General features: G+C 43.0%; 2 protein-coding genes across 8 annotated transcripts in view; one reads left to right on the forward strand and one right to left on the reverse strand.

The window, feature by feature from the left end:
* Prpf18 (pre-mRNA processing factor 18) overlaps positions 1-8,363 on the forward strand; it is a 28,160-nt gene extending 19,797 nt beyond the window's left edge. For both annotated transcript variants that reach the window (XM_069990386.1, XM_069990387.1), the window contains one exon: positions 6,077-8,363. In XM_069990386.1, the coding sequence (XP_069846487.1) occupies positions 6,077-6,157 (81 nt within the window). In that variant the 3' untranslated portion in view covers positions 6,158-8,363. The remainder of the gene's footprint in view (positions 1-6,076) is intronic.
* A 9,878-nt stretch (positions 8,364-18,241) lies between these two features.
* Frmd4a (FERM domain containing 4A) overlaps positions 18,242-21,448 on the reverse strand; it is a 526,608-nt gene continuing 523,401 nt past the window's right edge. For 5 of the 6 annotated variants that reach the window (XM_069990391.1, XM_069990392.1, XM_069990393.1 and 2 more), the window contains one exon: positions 18,242-21,383. In XM_069990391.1, the coding sequence (XP_069846492.1) occupies positions 21,281-21,383 (103 nt within the window). In that variant the 3' untranslated portion in view covers positions 18,242-21,280. The remainder of the gene's footprint in view (positions 21,384-21,448) is intronic. The other variant, XM_069990390.1, reaches the window with a different exon arrangement.

A 21,448-nucleotide genomic window follows, 5' to 3' on the forward strand; every position in this document is an offset into this window, starting at 1 on the left:
CTTGGCATTTATTTAAGATTTCTTTTTTTTGGGGGGGGGGGGTCCGGTCGTGGGGCTGATCTCTGGGCCTGGGCACTGTCCCTCAGCTCATCAGCTCAAAGCTAGTGCTCTACCACTTGAGCCACAGCGCCACTTCCGGCTTTTTTCTTTTTGCTTATGTAGTGCTGAGGAATCAAACCCAGGGCCTCCAGCATGCAAGGCAAGTGCTCTACCACTGTGCCACCTTCCCAGCCCTTATTTAAGATTTCTGAAGGTTTTTTTTTTTTTTTTTAAATTTTTAGAAGCTGTGCAGTGAACTATCTTCCCTCTATTTTTTAATTAATGTTCTTTGGCACTTGTTTTTAAGACACTACAAGAAGAAAATAGAAACCTTGCAATTTTCACATTTGATAAAGTACTATGCCTTAATTTGGCATTGAAATAAAATTTTCTACTAAAGACATACATTTTTATCCTTTTTTTGCCAAGTAAATTAGGGAAAATTGGTGAGCATCATATAGCTTGTGTGTGTGGGGGGGAGGGGTTTGGGTTTGGGTTGGTCTTGGGCTTACACTCAGGTCCTGGCACTGTCCCTGAGCTTTATTTTGCTCAAGGCTAGAGCGCTACCACTTGAGTCACAGCTCCACTTCTAGCTTTTTGGGAAGTTTATTTGGAGACAAGAGTCTCACTTTCCTGTATGGGCTGGCTTTGAACCAAGATCCTCAGATCTCAGCCTCCTGAGTAGCTAGGATTACAGGTGTGAGCTATTGGTGCCCAGCTTTGAATATACTATATCTGAAATTTATAAAAGTATTTAACATAGTCTCAGAAATAAATATTTGTGGATAAAACAGGTGGACTCATCCTGCTGAGCAAGGGAAACCTTGTAGCACTCAATAATGAGTCTGTACTCCATGGCTGAATGCCATTGTAGCTTTAATACAGTCCTGACTTAACATTCTTGTAACTGACTTGGATGACTTGCAGAAGTTGTTTTATCAGATTTGCTGAGAACAGGAGACTAAGAGGGATAAAGAAGTGTGTTAATGTGGAAAAGACATTGGCATTCCACAAGTTCTGATAGACTAAGAGACTTTTTTGGTTGGTTTGTTTTTGTGGTGATAGAGATTGAATCCAGGGCTTTACAGATGCTAGACATACTCTACTACTAAGCCACAGCCTATCCCTAGAGAAGGGTAAATTTAATAGCAAGGATGACCATAAGGAAATTTAGATCCTGCTTGCTTAAGTGTACAATTTGAGTAGTGGGCTTTAAGAACCAGGGAAGCTGGGTGTTGGTGGCTCATGCCTGTAATCCAGGTGCTCAGGAGGCTGAGAGGAGGATATACAGTTCTAAGCTAGCCTGGGAAGGAAAGTCTGAGAGACTCTTACCTCCAGAAAACTGGAAGTGGCACTGTGGCTCAAGTGGTAGAGTACTTGCCTTGAGCTGAAGAGCTCAAGGATAGCATCGAGGCCCAGAGTTCAAGCCCCATGACTAACAAAAATAAAGATCAAGATTATTCAATGGACTAAATGAAATGCATTAGAACTGGTAGCATGAACATGGCCTCCAGGAAGGCTAGTGGTAGCTTTCACTCATTCTTGTTAGATTCTGCAGGACAAGAACTAATTCACTGTTGTGTCCTGAGGCTGGAACAGTATGGGGTTGACAGAGGTCCCATGAAGTATTTGTTGATTGGATAAAAATTGTGTAGCTCCAGAGCACTGGCAGTCTTGTTCTTTTTCTAGTGTTGAGAGTGTTGGTGGACTCTGGGCAAGAGATCTGTGGACATGGCAGAGCTTTCTTATTGGGAAGAGGGTTCAGCTTTCCCAGTACAACCAAGGACTTGTTGAGGTGTAGGGAGGCAGATTGAGTCAGTATAAGGAAAAACTTTTGAAAATCTTTTTATCTTGAGATACAAGAAGTTGAAAAACAGTATGATGCAGGTTTGGGGGCTTTTTTTGTTTTTGTTTTTTAACTTAAAATTTTTTTATTATAAAGATGCTGTACAGAAGGGTTACAGTTACATGAGTAAGGTAATGAGTACATTTCTTGTCGAACATTGCTACCTTCTTGTTTTTGTTTTTTGTTTTGGTGCCAGTCCTTGGGCTTCAACTCTGGCCTGGACTCTGTTGTTGAGTTTTAGTCCTCAAGGCTAGCACTCTACCACTTGAGTCATAGCTCCACTTCTGGCTTTTTAGTGGTTAATTGAAGAGTCTCTCAGGTTTGCCCCAGCTGGCTTTGAACCATGATCTCAAGATCTCAGCTCCTGAGTAGCTAGGATTACAGGTGTGAGCCGCCAGTGCCCAGCATGATGCGGCTTTTTAGTAGGCAGAATTGTCCATGGTGGGGGTAGGACTGCCATAGGAGATGGAGGAGATCATGGCCATGTCATGTTTGTAGGCATTGAATTAGCTGTGACCCATTTGGCCCCTGTGGTCCTTAAACCTCTGATTCTTCTCTGCCAGTTTCACTAGAACTTACTGTGGGAAAAACTCAGTGCCTACAACAGACAGATAATAAGGGAGCTAAGTTTTAAGACCCCATGGTGAGGTATGTCTTTTTCTGCTAACATAAGCCTAATACTCATTTTCTTCTCAATGCTGCTGTAAGGAAACAGGCTATGCAAGCTCAGTACTAAGCTATAGATAATGCTTAGTTTCTGAGTGATGGAGTTGCTTTATTATTTTGTAACTTTGTAGTAATAGGGTTCAAATGTGGTTAGATACATTTTCTTTTTGATGAGAAGTTGAAGTCTTTTTAAAAAAATACATACTCAGCTGAGTGCAGTGACTCAGGCTTGTATAAGCAGTCCTAGCTACTCAGAAGATAGAGATCAGGAGATTGCTGTTTGAACCTTGCTATAGCTAAAAAGAAGCTTGAGAAACTCCATCTCAGTCAATGGCTGGGTACAGTAGAGCAAGGAGGGGCAAGGAGAAATATACATAGAAGGATCACAGTTTTGGGCCAGACTGGGCATAAAATGAGACCCTTCCCTTAAAATAGCCAATGGAGAAAGGGGTTTGAAGCATGGTTTGAAGTGATAAAGTGCCTGCCTAGCAAGTGTGAGGCCCTTGAAACTTCATTCAGTACTGGCATGCACACGTGTGCGTGTATGCACACACACACATCTATAGTTTGCTGCCCTCTGGCAAATGTAAACAGATCTCTCTTATGTGATGATACTGTTAAGAAGTCGTCATGCAAATAACTTTTAAAGAACACATCAAATACTATAGTGCTTGGAGTGGTAGAGCACAGTGATAGAGCACAGTGATTGTGGATATGTGTAGCATATATGAAGTGTAAAATAAACTCATCCAGAACTTCATGTCAGTTCCCAGCTTCAGCCTGCCTGCTCTCACCATAAGAAACTGCTACTCTGACTCATGTCATTATTGGTATTGGTTAGTTCTGCCTGTTCCTGGGCATATTACATAAAAGGATTTGGGGATATGTAGAATAGTCATCTGAAATGTAGACAATATTTGTTTTTTAAAGAAGGTAGAAAACAATTCAAGAAGCTATTTCACTGAAACATGTTTTGGCTTTTACACATACCTGTAGGTTTAAACTATGGAAGTTGTTTGATGTGTTTCTCATGGCAATTAAATATTCCAAGGGGAGGGTTTCTCACCATGCAGATCAAAGATGTATAGCTTATAGCTATGCACATATATACATATATATATACACACACGTATATATAGCTCACCTCAGTGCTAGATTAGTGACTTCAGGATTTGTTCATTCTGTCCAAAACATTTGTAATCATGGGCCCAGATTTGGGGAAAGCTTCCTTTACACAGATTAGAGGAAGTTCTTATTTAGAGACCATAATTCATTCATTTCTAGAAACCTCTTGGACATTGCTTACTTGTTGGAGAAAAGGCAAAGAAGAAGTAGTAAAATGCTCACCGCAGGGCCGTGGGCCCTCCAGAGCTCCTCAGCCTCTCCCTGGCCTTGTTCTGTGATTTTGCCTGCCCTCTGGTTGCTTCTGTTGGGTAGGCAGTGAGAGGGGACTGGAAGGTTACGTGGTATTAGGAAAACAAGTTTGGGTTCTTTTCTTAATTCTTTGCTGCAGCCTCCCTGTGGTTGCCTGCACCCCTCTGCCCAAGGCCTTTGGTCCTTTTAGGTGACTGTCTTCTCCATGGCTATCCTCCACTCTCCCTCACCCTTTCAGAGCCCGTGCTAGCCACCGCTTTCCAGGAGTGCTACCTCTGGGAACGAACTGTACTGTTCTTTGTCTGAAGTCCTGTCCGCTCCTTTGTAGAAGTCTTGGAAGTGTTATCAAATTACTGTTTGAGTGTGTCCTTTTTTTCCTGCTGTGCACTCCTGGCATTTAGAGACTAATTGATGTATATACTGTGCTAAACAGATTCCTTTGGGGATTAGAACATGAAAGAATATCCCAAGTTTTTCTTCAACTCCCAACTACAAAAGCAAAAAAGCCTTTACTATTTTTTTTCTGGCAAGTTTTCAGAAACCTTATATTCTGTAGTAAAGACAATATTACCACCTTTTATGTCAGTTTGGTCCATTTATCTCAGGGTGGTTTTTTGTTTGTTTGTTTTTTGTCCATTGTGGGCCTTGAACTCTTGGCCTAGGTGCTGTCCCTGAGCTCTTTTGCTCAAGGCTAGTGTTCTTCCACTTGAGATATAGTACCACTTCTGGTTTTCTGGCAGTTAATTGGAGATTAGAGTCTCAGAGACTTTTCTGCCCAGGCTGGCTTTGAAGCACGTTTCTTAGATCTCAGCCTCCTGAGCAGTTAGGATTACAGCACCCAGTTTATATCTTAGGTTTTGATGGAGCTCTTCTTTCAGCATTTGCCAACTTCATTTATCCATGGAACATTTGCAAATTTCTAGTATGACCCTGAATTACCAAAATCAGTACACAGAAACATTCCTACAATAAATGATCACATCTTGATCCACAATCATTCATTGTTACTGGTAAGAGAGTTCCCCACGCATCAGTGTTTAGATTACATGTCATACATTCATAGGTCAGGTGGCTTTGTGCTGCAGCCATTTCCTCTAGTGGCCAGGTGTTGCATGATGAGATCTACCCTAAGTTGGTTTTTTCCAGAGTATTAAGCCCAGAGTTTTAGAGAAAAATACTGCTAGCATTTGTCTTTTACATATTAGCCCCTTTTAATTTCACAGAATATTATGTTGTGCAACCATATTTTGAGCCATGTGGATCTTTTTTCATTTGTAACTTAGTTGTGAGGAAATGGACATTCAATCTTCAGCTGTGTGCTGGAAATAAAAAGACCAGGTTGCTTCTACTGTGGAAGCTTGGCATTGAAATAAGTAAGTCTTCCACGAAATTAGAGAAAAGGAATAGAAAGGGAGATTCTATCATCCTTCTTATTAGTGGTGCTAGAAATTAGAAGATAGAGAAGTTCCTTTGAAATAATGAGGGGAGTATGTCCAGTTCTCTTCCAGTAAATAATACCATAATTTCTAGAAACACTCAAAGAAGTAACTTCAGTGGTTTGTTTATAGACTGGATAGTTTAGGCCCACGATTGTTGGAACCTGGTTGACAAAGGGTGAATTGTTACATGTACTTAACCCACTTTTACTGCTCTAAAACATTCCATTGCGAGCATATTAAATGCATTCATGCAGTCTTCTATGTGGATGGAAATTTAGGTTGTTTCCAAATTCTTTGCTTTTGGGCTGGGAAGGTGACTCAGTGGTAGAGCGCTTGCCTTGCATGCATGAGGCCCTGGGTTCGATTCCTCAGCACCACATAAGAAGAAAAAAGCCGGAAGTGGCGCTGTGGCTCAAGTGGTAGAGTGCTAGCCTTGAGCTGAAGAGCTGAGGGACAGCGCCCAGGCCCAGAGTTCAGGCCCCACGACCGGACCCAAAAACCAAATTCTTTGTTTTTTGCTTATTTGTTTTGCTAGGACAAAGAACATTGAACATTTTTGTATGTATCTCGAAGTGCACGTGAATAAACCTTACTGGGGGTACACTTCTGACTGGGATTGCTGGGGATGGCCTGCCCCAATGACAAACTTGAAGGGAAGCCAGTTAGGAATAGTGCATGCATCATAACCACTTCATTCTCTTTGTGTTTGTAGGGATTGAAGAGGTTAATGACCATTTGCCAGAAACACTTTCCTACAGATCCATCGAAATGTGTGGAGTATAATGCACTATGAGATCTCTGCAGTGTTCATGTGGCACTGAGAAACCTAAGGAGGCGGGACCAGACTTCTGTCATTACCAAAGGGAATAAAGGAAGAGCACAGTGGACTTGCCTGTCTCAGAGTTCCACCTGATACAATTCTTGATCAGTTTAAAAACTGTTGGCTTTCATGTGATTCCTGACTATACACCAGTTTTCATGTCTTGCTTTCATTGTAATCATTGAAAAGTTCATTTTTAAAGACTTTTCCCCATATTTTTAATGTGTAGACAGCAGTAACAGAAGGGGTTTGACATGATCTTTTCCCATGTGATCTGAAAATTATGGTTAGATAATTAGAAACATTTGAGTATGGACTTAAATCTTTCTGTAAAATATGATAAATTGCACATTGCCTTTTATGTAGTATTTATAGAAAATATTTTTATATGTGGAGACACTGAATGAAATTTTATAGTCTTTAAATGTTTCTGAGTTTTTACCATCTTGCAGGAGAATGTGAATGCAAATGTTACCGTTAAGGGCTGGGAAAGTGGCTCAGTGGTAGAGCGCTTGCCTTGCATGCCTGAGGCCCTGGGTTCGATTCCTCAGCACCACATAAGCAAAAAGAAAAAAAGCCAGAAGTGGCACTGTGGCTCAAGTGGTAGAGCGCTAGCCTTGAGATGAAGAGCTGAGGGACAGCGCCCGGGCCCAGAGTTCAGGCCCCACGACTGGACCCCCCAAAAAAAAAAGTTACTGTTAACTCGTATTTTTCATTTATCTTCTCTCCTTGCAGGTAGATTAACAGCCAGTAGCAGTTTGAGAAACAAAACTGGTATATTATACTAACCTCATATGCAGTGAGCGCCTGTGCAGCAGGGGGAGGAGAGGGGAGCAGAGCCTGCTGAGAGGACTGGCTTGTGAGCGCCATGGAGGAGGAAGTGCCAGGACTGATGCCACCACCTGTGACTGTGTTCTGGCAGTGGTCTTCCAGAAAGTGAGGCCTTGTTCTAGAACTTACTTGGATCATTGTGATCCATCACTGCCTTCACTTTGTCATTGAGAAGACTGAGCAAATATAGTCATGTGGGTTAAGAGGCTGCAGAATGGCAGTATCTGAGAGTATCCAAAGTCAGAACTCCCCAGCTGTGTGTTTCAGCACCTTGTGCTGACTTTGGAGGCTGTGGACAAGCCTCAGCTCCTGATGTCCCAGTGAGAGGTGCCAAGTACACACCCAATACCGCAGCTGTGTTTCAGATAAATGCTGAGATCGGAGCTCAGCCAGTGCTTGCTGTGTCTTTCAGGAACCCCATGCCCCCATTAGCAGCAGGATCACCATGGTGGAATGAGCGGCAAGGACGGGAATGAGGAGATGGTGAGGCTTTTCCCAGAGTTGAGACCCAGAGTTGCTTTTCCTCTCAGTCAGTTCCAAGTTTAGAAGAGCAGAAGATGGGAACTAGAGGCTGCTAGTGGGAGGCTTAGCTTTACAGTCTCTTATTCTGGCTCCTCTGGAGAAAGATTGCTGGCCTCTTACTTGCATGGTGCTAGTTTAGCTTGCTGTTCTCAGTTGAGTCTTACACCCCTTCCCTCCCTGTATACCCTTTTTCCTTTCTCTCACCACACATTTGGGAAGTCTCCTATTCCTTCCCTGCCCTCTCTTTTTCTTTTTCTTTTTGTCTGGTGCAGGGGTTTTAAATCAGGGCTTCACATTTGGTCAGCATGCTTAATTGGCTGTGCTCTACCACTTGGTCCACACCTCTAGCCCTGCTTTTTGATGGCTAATGTTTTTAGGAGATGGAATTTCTTGGACTTTTTTTCCGCCTGGGCTGGGTTTGAACTATGTAATCCTCTGTATAGAGGAACCTATGGAAGGTGAATTTTTATAAGTATCACAGTTTAGACTCCCAGCATATGTCTTGTTGAACTGGACTTATTGTTATCAAATTTATAATATCAAATGGATACTGCCTGAATCCTTTTCTTCCATTCACAGACTGCAGAACAGTTAATCTTTTGCTATTAATGTTCCACAAAAAGAAGAGACTGTATCATGTAACACCAATATGGCCTAAACTAGATCATATATTTTATAGGCTATGAGTGCTAGCTATTTTTATTGAGTGGAGGGAGAGTCAAAGATGGAGATCCTCACAACAGTGTTCCAGATCTGTCACATTGAAGATGTTTGGATGGCTGGATATGGTAAAGACTTAAAGATGCTCCTCACTGAATCATGAAAATTTTGGTTTAGCAGTTGTTAATGTATTTCAGTTATAAACTATAAAACAATAAAAACCATCACAACCCTAAACATTTCTTCCCTCCTTCCATCTACATGAGAAGGATTCAGATTAAGCAAACACTGAGCTTTTTCCCTCAAGTGACTATAGATAAATCTCCATATATGGTGATTCATCCTGATAAGCACTGTAGCAGAACATAGTAGATGCTTTATTTTTTGTTCCTATCCTAACCATAGCTTGACTTCCATTCATCTGTAGTTAGAGTCATCTTAACAGCTTGTTTTGTAAGACACATTGTTGGATTCAGTATGCAGTGATAGTGGTTACCAAGACCACATGGCTACCCCAGAGCTTTGGGGATCTGCTACCACCTCATGGAGACAGGATCACACTGCATGGCTGTCCTGGGAAGAAACCGCATTTAAAATCTGAAGTAGGATTTCTGCTGAATGCTACTGCTTTCCCCCTTGTGAAGCTGAAAAGAGGTACGCAAGACCATCGTAAGTTGGGGACCATCTATTGCGTTTCCTAGGAGTCCCGTTTTCAACTGAAAAAGCCACAATATTTTCAGGCAATGTGGAAGTCATGGCTGTGGTTTTACTTTGGGGAGAAAAGGAGAAAAATACAACCGATGCCAAAGAACTAACACTTAAAAACAGGACTGGGGCTGGGAAGGTGGCTCAGTGGTAGAGCGCTTGCCTTGCATGCCTGAGGCCCTGGGTTCAATTCCTCAGCACCACATAAGCAAAAAGAAAAAAGCCAGAAGTGGTGCTGTGGCTCAAGTGGTAGAGCACTAGCCTTGAGCTGAAGAGCTGAAGGACAGTGCCCAGGCCCAGAGTTCAGGCCCCATGACCGGACCCCCCCCCAAAAAAAAAAACAAAAAAAACAGGAGAGTCCAGATCTTGTAGGAAGAAGGGAAGGGCCCTGAGAGAATGGAGTGTAACTACACAGTGATTGCCATTGGTCTCTGGAGTGCTGGCAGGCAGGTCTGACAGGCTGTGACTTCCTGAGAAGCTGTGCTGATGCTTTCCTGACCTCCAGCACCTTGGTCACTCTGGGGTTTGGTCTCAGTGCAGTTGACTTTTTTAGAAAAGAGCATTTATTTTGAAAGTGAATTCCTTGGAGAAGATGGCGCAAAGTGTTTCAGAATCCTTGAGAGATTTGAATTTGGGGATGTATGTCACTAGTTCCTGTTTAGGCATAGAACATCCCTTGTTAATGCTCACTATAGATGGGTTGTGGGGTTAAGTGAGGGTAGTTTGAATGAAAGGTAGCCTTGAGTTTCCAATTTTCTTTGGAACATAGTTTAATGCATTGCATCTCTTCCCTGCTCCAGTCTGCTTGTAAGCCCCTGAAAGAATAACTTTATCCCATAAAAATTTGTGGTGTGGTATCATATTGGGACTTGAGTCGAAAAACACTTTCTCACGCATATCGATGTAAGAGTTTCCAGCTGTCAGGAGAGCCAGAGCCAGCCCTGGTCCCCAGAGGGTTACTATGGCAACTGGTTTTCATCACAGACTCTGCAGTTCCGTTGGCTGAATTATAACCGCATTGCTAATACTTTAGTGGTTAACAGTTACCTTCCTATCTTTCGAAACTTAAAAAGTTCTGGCAGGGTGAAAGAAGCAAGGGAATGCAGCGTGGCTAGCAGCACCAGCTGTGGTGTGGGTGACCCCGCTCAAGATTTTGGACCCCTTTCTTTGGAACACTTAACATTGGCCAACACCATTTATTATGAAAGTGTTATTTACTTTCCCTCAGTATAAACTGGACTTTATACAACATGCTTAAACTAATCTTTGCACTGCCTTTCACGGTTACTGAATTAGCTAGGCTGGTTCCTTTTGTTTCTTCCCTGTTTTAACTGTTAGCTTTTTTCCCCCAACTCAAATTTTTCATACATTTTCCAAGTGTAAGCATGTACCCATGAAGAACAGGTCACAAATTTGAAGGGGCTTTCTGAGTATTGTTGGTAAATCTCCCAATCATCTTCGGGGCTGCCTGTGCATGGCAGGCAAGTCATTCCCTTAGGCTTTCCCTACCCCTTCCTAACTCCAGTTTTATAGCCTGATAAAACCAAAATTGCCTTTGCTTTTCAACTGCCCTTTAAGGTGTGGGGAACATTATGACCTGTGAGTATAGTGAGCCTGGCATGGACATTCTGTCCTCTTCTGAAGGACAGACTGCAACTCACTGCGAATAATAATGCATGTGGAAGCCCAGAAGTGCATCCACACTGACGCAACCGAAACCCAAGCACTATTCTGTGTTTCTTCTGAAAATATGCTGGTTGTGACCCACTAGTCAGTTTATGACCTATTAATGTCTTGTGATCGGCAGTTTGAGAATGATGGATGAGAAGGCATTATCAGCAGAGTTAAGGAAATGACTTGTTAGATGAATTCAGAGCAGAGTGAAAAATCTCTACTTTTTTTTTTAATTCCGAGGTAACACTTGGCTCTTAGGTGTAGTGTGAAATTTAACAGATAATAAAACCTTGAGTACTTCAAATGCTAAGTACTTCTGAAGCAATAATTCTTAAGTTTAAAATGAGGAGACTTGTCCAGAGAGAACGAAGAATAATAAAGTTAAGCAGTAGATGTATAAGCCATGTAGAAGGAAATTGGCAGCCAGGATAGACAGTAAATCATTGGGTGAAGCAAGAATAGGGTAAGGCATTGTGGAATAAATTGGGGGTTGTTACAAGACTGAGGATGAGGGGGAGTTAGCTGCAGAGAATCCAGAATGAGCAGTTGGTAGGAAAATGATTTGTGCAGCTCTTAGAAAATTATTTCCCAAGACCAAAGTAGTGCTAGATTATGTTTTCCAATGTAAAGTTTTGAATCAAGTGTAACATCTAGACTCGGTACTACATCATGTCCATTTTCCACAACTGAATAACTGCAAAAGCTACTAGCACCCTGATCAGGATAGATAGTTATTCCCCCAGAAAACTCTTACGTGACCCTCCCCTATCACCCATGGCCATGATTTCTAGCATCACAGGTTTCGAATCCTCTTCATTGCTATTTCATTCACAAGCCATGGTTTTACCCAAGTAAAGCACCAAATGCAGTTTAGTGTATTCACAGCTGTACTTCCATGGTCACAGTCTTTGGTTTAGAATGTTTCATCACTCTACCACATGCACATACACATACACACCCAACAACAACAAACAACCCTATTCTGTTAGCCACTTCACAGATGGTTTTGGCTGTTAGTCTTTTTATTATTTTTTTCCTTCTCCGTAGATGGAATCAAAGAACTTGACTTCTTGGTTCAGTTTAGGTTTTCTGGTATTCATCCCTGGTATGTGTGGTTGAGGTTCATTGTTCTCATTGTGAGAATGCAGTTTATCTCTTCTACTGTTGCTGGATGTGTGAGTGGTTTCTGTTTTTTGCATGAGACAGAAGCGCTAAGCCTGCATGTGCAAGGTAAGTTATTTATATGCATATGTTCTCACATTATATTCTAACATCATTATACTGTTTGATGCATTTTTTACTTTTAAAATGTGACCTCTTGTGTGCAGTTGTTGAATATATTTCTTTATATGTATGCACATATACATATATAGAAGATGTATATGTATACATATAGAGTGAGTATAAATGTATATGCAGTATATTGAGTATGTATATACACGTAAATACATACATACACATATAAATTTGAGAGCTCCAGTTGCTCTACATCTAGCTACACTGGATATGTCATTTGTGATTTTGATTTTTAGCTCTTTGGAGGACTACAGTGGTATCACATTATGGATTTAAAGTGCATTCCCCTGATAACTGATCAAGTTGAGCCTATTTTCATATGTTTAATGGCCATTTGGACATTTCCTTTTGTGAAGTTCTTATTCATAAAAGTTATTTTTGTCCATTTAGTTGCCTACCTTTTTCTTGCTGTTTTATAGTTAGTTCTTTATATATTCTGCCTGATACAGCATTGATATACTGCTCTGGCTTGCCTTTGTGCTAGGGAAATAATCTCAGGACACACCCAGATATTGACATAATTGTCTCAGTTATCTTTGGCAGATAGATTTCATAGAAGTCAAGTCATTTATCAGTCTTAAGTGATGTAATTTTTTTTCTCTTGTTTAGTGAGTATAGGATTCAGGAGAAGAGGAAATGGGAGTTTTTTGCACATTTTTTGAGATTTCAGTTTTGTAAGACTATTTTTCCTCTTCTAATATACAGGTCCATATATGTGTGGTATATACACTGTTAGTTGCTTACCCTACTTTAATTTTCATTCTTGTCCTTAGAACCCTAATTTATTCAGTGCTGCAGTTCACAGTTAAAGCTACTTGCTTTCATAAGACCCCTTCTGGTTGTTATTGTCCACATAGTATGGCTCTACCAGTGAGATATATAGGTAGACGTTTGTTCAGTGAGACTTCCAAGACTGGCTTAGCTGGCATATGTATTTTGCCTTTTCCTGCAGTCAGAAAGCGTGCCTGGCAGTCATTCTGAGAGAGCCATGTGCAAAAGATGTCAGAGATGAAGATAAAGCCTTGTTCTTTAATGGCATTATGGAATCACTATTCAAAACTTGTAACCAATAGGAGATAGGTGTGTGTGTATGTGTGTGTGAGAGAGAGAGAGAGAGCGGGAGAGAGATAATGAGAGAAAAGTATGAGGGAGGAGGTAGGAAAGGAAGGAATTAACTAATTCATGAAGTTATGGAGGCTGAGAAGTACCATTATCTGCCACCAGTAAACAGATTCCAGCCTGAATGAGATGGTCTAAGGAACAAGGACCGAGAGAATTAATGGTATCGCTTCCTGTGATGGTGTAAGTTCCAGTCTGAAGGCAGAGCGCTGACATTCTAGATCAAGAAGTAATCCCACTTTTCTCTTCAACAGGATGGTAGCCATCCACACAGAAGGGAATCTGCTTTACTCAGTCTGCCAATTCAAGTGTGAATCTTACCCTCATACCCAAACTCAGAACAATATTCAGAAACTCTCTGAACACGCTTAACCATCCCAGCTACCTCTCCCAAGTCTCATGTTCTATGAATATTGTGTAAATGCCTGCAGTCGTATTTCCATTATATTCAGTTCAATGCAGTCCTAAGTGATACATTTATTGGACTTCAAACCCCTTTAGATGTTTGGCAGATGTTTCATGAAATCTGACTTTGCTACATCCTTCTAAAACAAGTACAACAGTACTCACTTGAATTGGTTCTGAGACTAATGGTACAACATGATTTTGGTTACAGACGAGGCACAAATTAAACATGTTAAAGGCGGTTCAAAGGCAAGCAGGTATGAACAGATGCCAATGGGAATTGCTGTGGCCTCTCAAGATTCTCAGTTTATTGGACAGAAACCTCTATCTCCTGTTCTGTTCTTGTGTATTTTCCAAATCCCCACTAGGGTAAGAAGTGACCTTCAGAAGAATGAACTCTGAATATCTGCTGTGTCTGTGACATTTGAGGAAATACATAATTTGGAGAAGGTTAGCTTGCTATGTATGTCTGGAGGTTACTACCATTTCTCCTAACTCAGTGACTCACATAGTCATGGGCCAAAAAAATTCATGTAGTTTTTGTCCTTTGTGCTATGCATATATGTATTTTTATATATAGACACACATGTATCTAAAATTAAAGATGAGTTTTGTATGTGATAGCACTAGATTTTACGGGTGTCTGCCTTTTCATTGACCCTTGACCAGGATTTTCTAAGTGCTTTGACCAGTTATGATTCCGTGAGAAGAGGAAAATTGCTGGTTTGTATGAGTGCTGGTAGTTGAAGCCATTGTCCTATCTCCAGTCACACCTTTCGTGTTCTACTTGATTAGGAGGCTCTGCAAACCCTGTCTCTCTCCTATTCTGGCTGCTTTGTGGGTGTTTCCCAACCAATAGTGGACATGTGAAAGACAGGAACCTTCAGAAGAGAAGAGATCTACATCTTCCTGTCCTCTCTGTCCTGAGCAGTGGTGACATTCTAGCAACCATTCTTCAGCCAGGTAGTAGCAGTTTCCACCTAAAAAGAATCATTGGTTTCAGATCGCAGGTTTTCTACACTCTAGAATCAGCTCTATGCCTTCCCTCAAAGATCGCAGCACTGTCAACCAGGCACTCCTTTTCCTTTCCTGTGCTTTGGGGTCCCACTAGGTTCCTGAGGTCCCAACTCCAAGAAGTGCTTCCTGCCAACTCTTAAAGTTGAAGCACCCAGGCTCTTACTGTTGTTTCCCAGCCCTAAGCATTTACCTAAGCCCTTAACTTCTGTGCTCCCCACCACCATTTTGCCTTTTACCTCTTGACTATCTGGGTTTATAATGACTCATCTCTGTTAAAATAATTGAGTGGGTCTCCTGATACATGGCCCCTAGGCCATCTTTGGATCCAATCCCTTTAGGACTTCCTACTGGTACTCATCAACACAGCTTGTGGGCTCGCACCCTAGGTTATGGGATTCACCTCCCCGCCCCCCCCCCCCACACACAATGGAGATAAATGTAATATAATGAGAAACTGATGGCTTACCTTCTCTGCCCAGTCCTTTCTTCCTCGAGGCATTTTCCCCGATGTATTCCTTTCTCCTGTACCTGCACCTTCTTAGCTCCCTTTCCAGTCTAGATCCTATGATCACCATGTATTTACTCCCCAACTTATCAGCAGCTTCCATTATGTCGGGACTTCTGCCACACCCCAAGCAGGGATCATTTCATCACCCACCCCTCTCCCTTGTCCTGGACTAGTGTTTGCTACTCAAAGTTTCCAGTGTTGTGGAAACACTGCTTATGCTTTGTGATTGTCCTGACTGCACTCTTGTTACACTGCAGTCCACAGCACCCAGATGTGGCCTCCCTCACTACACCCAGGCAATCAGGAAGATTTTCTTGCTCCAAATTTACCAGCCTGACCTGGCTGTCATAGGCTAAACTTTTCTCAGTCCTTGTGTTTTTTTTTAATTGAATCACTTCCTAATATGTTATATAATTAACCTTTTATGTTCTCCCTTTTTTCTTCAATGTAATAGCAATATCTAATGACAGGGATCTCATATCTGTTTTCCCCCCTGTAGGTTCTAAGTGTGAGAGAAAGCAAACAGGAGTGATTTCAAGTTCTCCAACCTGAGCATTGCAAGGGTGGAGCTTCCTGTAGGTGAGCTGTGGAAGCCATTAATGAAGCAGATGTGGAGAAGGTCAGGAGTTTAGTTCTGGACCTGTTCGCATGATAGATGTCTGTGGAGATGCTCAGTAGGCAGTAGGATGTACAGGGTCAAGAGAAGAGGCTCAGGATGGAGAGAAACAGGTACCATCAAGCATACAAGTGGAATAGAAAACCTTGAGATGAATTTGGGTGCCAGTGGCTCACGTCTGTAATCCTAGCTACTCAGGAGGCTAAGATCTGAGGATCAAGGTTCGAAGAAAGTCTGTGAGACTCTTCAATTGAGCAACAACAAAAACTGGATGTAGAGCTGTTGCTCAAGGGATTAGGTGCTAGCCTTGAGCAATGTGTTCAGGGACAGCACCAATACCCTGAGTTCAAACCTCAGGACCAGCAGGTGCATACTCCGGAGTCCAAGTACAGAAGGTGATTGAATGAAGCAAGGCAATCATTGCATCCTGTGCTGTAAATAAGTTGCATAAAATGACAACAGACCATTAATGATGGGGCTCTGCATGGCATGGATTTGACAGTACATCTGGCAGAGATGCTAAAGCAAGGTTGGAGTGGGTTTAAGAGGAAATGGGTGAAAAAAAAAGAGAGGAGCCAAGTAGCTTAAGGAGATAGAAATTTATGAAGAGAAAAATGGGTTCCTGCTAAGAAACAAACCTTGGTGCAACTGTCAACCTGTAAGCTTGTATCAGTTACTGTGTAAGCAAATAATCAGTTACAAATAATAATTATCAGCTACGGCCCACTGAGCTCCTGCCTTCGGACAGTGACTTTGTTGGGATCATGGCTTTGTGCAAGCCAGAGAAATTGCACCTTGCTGGCTCAGCCATCTTTCCCTATCATCTCTGAACATCCAACTCCTTGAACGAGGTATCAGGCCCTGTCTGTATATTTGTTCATCTGTTGTCCTTGAGAATCCATTTTAATCTCTTTGTTTAATGCCTGTGACTGCCAGTCACTGTATATGGTGATCATGGTGATCATGTCTGCTGTCTCATCCATCAGCACCCCGGCTCTAGCCTACTGTGCTATGCATGGACCAAGAGGGCCAGTGGCACACTTGCTGGCCCTCCTCAGTGGCTCTGCACAGTCTTCCCAGGGCTTCGCACAAGATCCTTTTTGAACTGGTATTCTGGGAAAATGACAAGGGCTGGCTATTTCTACTATGGTCTGCAGGATTAAGATGTTTATGTTAATTTAACAGTTAACTTTGTTAGCACTATGTAAGGGGAGAAGGAGAGGAGAGACAGGAGGAGGAGGGAGAGGTATGTCAAAGGTAGATTTCCTGTTTACAGTAAAAGGCATACATGACCATGTTCTTTCTCAAGTGTAGATTAGTCAGGTATCAGTGGATCTTGCTTATAGTCCTAGCTACTCAGGGGGCTGAGATCTGAGAATCGAGGTTCAGAGTCACCCCAAACAGACCAAAGTTATCTCCACCTAACTAGCAAAAAGCCAGGAGTAGAGGTGTGGTTCAACGTATTAACAGCACTAGCTGTAAGCGGAAAAAGCCAAGTGAGAGCTGGAGGCCAAGTTCAAGTTTAGATTATTTTGAAATGTGCTGTGCTGCCCTATGGAAAGGAGGTTTAGGGTCTCCCTGAGAGGAGCTGGTGCTCAGGGAGCAGAAAATGCTGCCCTGGCAGGGTCACTTCCAGTCTCACTGATGATTGTCTTTGTCTTCCCTTTCAGCAGGACAGCCAGGCTTTTGTGTCTTCAAGATGTTCCTGGAAGCCAGACTTCCAGCTTCCTGCTAGAGAAGAGAAGCCTGTCAGGTAAGGGGCTGGGCAGGCAGCTGTCAGTTGTAGCCATTTGCGGCTGTTGCGGTGGCTGTTGCTTTGGCCATGTGATTTAGAGGCCGGAGCCAACACTGAGGGTGAACAATGGTGGTTGTACAGGGCTTGAACATCCATTTTATCTACCCAGTGGATCTTTTCTCTTTTACAGCAAGCTGGGGACAACATAAAAAGAGAAACCAAGGCTGTCCTTCCCCTTTGTGATTCTTTCACCAGGGACTGTGGGACTAGTACACACTACAGCATGTAGGATATAAAGGTAGCTGTTGCAATGTATTGTTGACCCAGTGACAATGGCCAAAATAGCCTCCAATGTCAAATCCTTTTTGGAAAAGAAGGAACACAATTTAGACTAGATGATCTTATATAGTTTACAAAAGGAAATTAGTCTCTACTGAAGACAAGAGCTTGTCTTTATCATCTGGAAAAAATCAACAAGAATATCATGTATAAACCAGTTTTTAAAAAATAATCCAGCTGTGTGCTGGTGGCTTATGCCTGGCATCCAAGCTGCTCAGGAGGCTGATATCTGGAGGATAGAAGTCAGCCTGAGCAGAAAAGCCCATAACCAGCAAAAAGCCAGGCTGGAGGCATGACTCAAGTGGTAGAGCACCAGTCATAAAGCTGAGCAAACATCTTTTTTTTTTTGGGGGGGGGGTCCGGTCGTGGGCCTGTACTCTGGGCCTGGGCGCTGTCCCTCAGCTCTTCAGCTCAAGGCTAGCACTCTACCACTTGAGCCACAGCGCCACTTCCGGCTTTTTTCTTTTTGCTTATGTGGTGCTGAGGAATCAAACCCAGGGCCTCAGGCATGCAAGGCAAGCGCTTTACCACTGAGCCACCTTCCCAGCCCCCTGAGCAAACATCTTACCACATAGAAATAAACAATGTCCAAGAGGCATCAGGAATCTTTTCATTTTGAAAATGCTTTAATAAGTGTTGACAACACTGTTTTGCAAAATGTAAAGGTACTATACAAATTCTTAATACAAAAAGAATAAATTAAAAGCAGATTTCTTTTTAATTCTGCAACTTTGTCTACAACATACATCTTTCTCATTGATTACAGTTGAACAGAATCCAGTAAAATCATTTTACATGCTCTACAGTCAGTTTCAGGAGCAACCTAATCTCCCCCCACCCCCATTATTAAACTAGAGTCCATTTTACACAACTTGTAATAAACTATTGACATTAATGGATATGTAAAACTTTACACCTAGTTAACTAAGCAGTAATTGGTCGTTGGATAGCACCTGGATGAGGTTTGCTATATTTCGAACTAAACTAATACTTAATGAAAACAAATTGGAATTTAACAGTTTTCAACACTCACCTGCATATAACAAAATGAGAACCCCACCTGGCTCACAGCAGTCTGATGTATGAGTCTTTTCGCCAGTCTCCTGGCTGAACAGGCAATTTCTTATTGTATCCAAAGAATCCAATAGGGGCTTTTATATCAGACCAGGAGCTTCATAATTCATTTTATTTTGTTTTAAAGAAATAGGGCTATAGAAAGAATTTGTAAGTGCTTGCATACAATCACCACAGCGTTTCCCACAACGACCATCGTGGCAGGCCAGAAGGGCTGTCACTTTATGTACATTTTATATTAACCGAACACAGCGAAACAGTAAAACCTGTTTGACTCAATCTCCTTCTTCACTACCAGACTGTCATTTTGTTTGCTGGGACTGTAATTCCTGCTTTTACTCCACTCATCTGCTTTCCCCCGCCCTACTAATCTAAAGTGTACCCCATGTTTTTGGAAGAACTTCTGCCTCTCCTTAGAACTGGGCTAAAAGCTTGATCCAACAGGCTTCAGACTTTATTTCTGACTTCTACCCATGTCCTAGAACCTGTAACTAGGTAACCGCACCACCTCTAGTTTCTCTCTTGACTTTTTAACCTGTTGCTCATAGCTGTGTTGAATTCCCTCTGTACCTTCTTTTGAGAGAAAGGAAAATGACCCAACGTGCATCACATTTCCGAGTAGGGGAAGGGGTGGGTGGAGGTAATCTAAAAACAAACTATTTTAAGCTCTGATTACCCAAGTAAGAGCCATAAACTACCCCTCCCCATTCAAGTGCCAGATTCATTTCATATCCTAACCAGTTTCTATTTATCCTGCAGGTTTACTCCTCAAGCCTTCTGGGAATAACATTTTGTCCCTCAAGCTGGAAGCGTCAACCGAGCCATATGCAGAGCTGGGGTGCCTGCCCTCCTGGCCCACAGAGAAGTGGCAGAGGAGTTGGTGGCCGTGGCCAGGGTGGTATGAATGTCCCACTTGAGTGACAGCACTTTCTAGGCTACGGCAGAGGGAGCATCATGGCTGGTTAGTCCATTCTGCACCTTCCTGGTCTGGTAGAGTCTACTGATATTCTTAGTTCACACAGACATGAAAAACAAAGGTTTTCCTTTTGACACGGTAGCTAACTTTTAGTTCTGCTTTCCCACAGAAGTACCCCTTACCCTGGCTCCTGCTCCTGGCTGTCAAATGCCTTTGACAAGGAAGTCCTTACAAATGAGAAAATCCCCCCACCCCCCCTGCGCCATCATGCACAGTCTACCTCCTCCATAGAGACCTTTTGTGCCATCTTGAGTCACCCATGTAAGATTGTGCACTGGTTATTAGAAAAATGTTTTTTTTTTTGAGGCCTTTGAAGTTTGATGGCTTTCCGGTTGTGCATTGAGCATAGCTCAAAGCACATGTAAACGGCAGCTCCCACACGTGTTCTCCTCGTTTTCCTTGGTTGGATGCTGCAAACCAAGGTGGCGCTTCGAGGCGACTGTTAACAGTTGTAGTATCTGGGCCCTTCGGGAGCTGATTTTTTTTTTTTTTAACCCTGCTCTGCCTGCCGGCTGGTAGACACATGTAAATCTTCCCACCTAAGGGCATGGCTGGGCTCTTTTAAGTGACACACAGAAGTCGCATCTGCTAAAGAACAGAAAAATGAGCCACGACAGATAAACACACTTGGCTGGATGGCAATGTGCTTTTTCCCTTGGTTTCCCATAAAAATGAAAAGCAAATGAAAAACCTTGAAGAAAACACAGGGGATACTTCGACTAGTGGCTTTAGTGAGAGAGAACCCCCTTTTGGACAATGGTCACCTTCAAGTTTCCCGAAAGAAAGCAGGGCCTGGGCAGAGAGCAGGGCTTGCCGTACTCTGCTCCCTGCAAGGACTGATTTCCTGGTGTCCAGATGGATGGAGTCATTGAGTCAGCAGGGCCGAGCCTTGCTGCCACCACTCTGTAGGACTACTTTTCACGGCTCTCTCTCAGAAGGAGAAGAGGATGTTTAAGGGAGATGGACTGAAGACACGATTTACGAGTTGGCTTTCACTTGGGGTGTGCAGAGTTTAAAATCTTGTTGAAGAATGTCTTCCTCTTGGCCCCTTGTATTGGTTTGTTTTTGTTTTTGCATGTGTTTAATCTTTGGCAGCATAGAACTGATCGTGAATCTCCCGATGCATCTCTGAAGGGCTAGATTTCCTCTCTCACTCCCCCCCATGGCCACTCCCTGCAGGCTGCCTCACTTAGGAGGATTTTGGGGGAGACTAAGGGTCCCCACAAGGTGGGGCACTCTCCTTGAAGGGCATGGTGGGCCTATGGCAGCGGCTGTCTGCATGTAGATCTTGCTTCCCTTCTCTCCCTTGGCTACTTGTCCGCAGGAGTTCATGCATGCTGGCTTCCCGGACGGTGCCTGGCAGAGGGGAGCCACCAAGGCGCCATTGAGGATTGCTGTCTGGCTCTCTGTGGGCAAGAGAGCCAGGGGGACACACAGTGGGACCGGAACCTTCCAGAATGTCTCCTCAGTCAGGTATTTGAGGGTTTGAAGGGATTGCGGAGACAGGAGCAAAAAAAAAAAAAAAAAAGTGCTGAGGGCCAAAGCTGGTGCAGGTGACAGTGCGTCTGGGTAAGGCAAATGAGAGGCAGTGAGGTGACAGAGAATGGCATCGGGCTGGCTCACACGAGGGTCCCGGGCTTGGCTTTTTCCTGCCCGTACCACTGGACGTCAGCTAGTTCTGGATAGAGGGAGGAATCCAGGAAGCAGCTGTCAGTGTAGCTCCTGTGGGGGTCCAAGGAGGAGACGGCAGGGTTAGAGGTGGGGTCCAAGGAGGAGACGGCAGGGTT

Source organism: Dipodomys merriami, unplaced genomic scaffold, assembly GCF_024711535.1.
Source record: "Dipodomys merriami isolate MVZ:Mamm:240054 unplaced genomic scaffold, mDipMer1.0.p SCAF_4, whole genome shotgun sequence".
Taxonomy (NCBI): Eukaryota; Metazoa; Chordata; class Mammalia; order Rodentia; family Heteromyidae; genus Dipodomys; species Dipodomys merriami.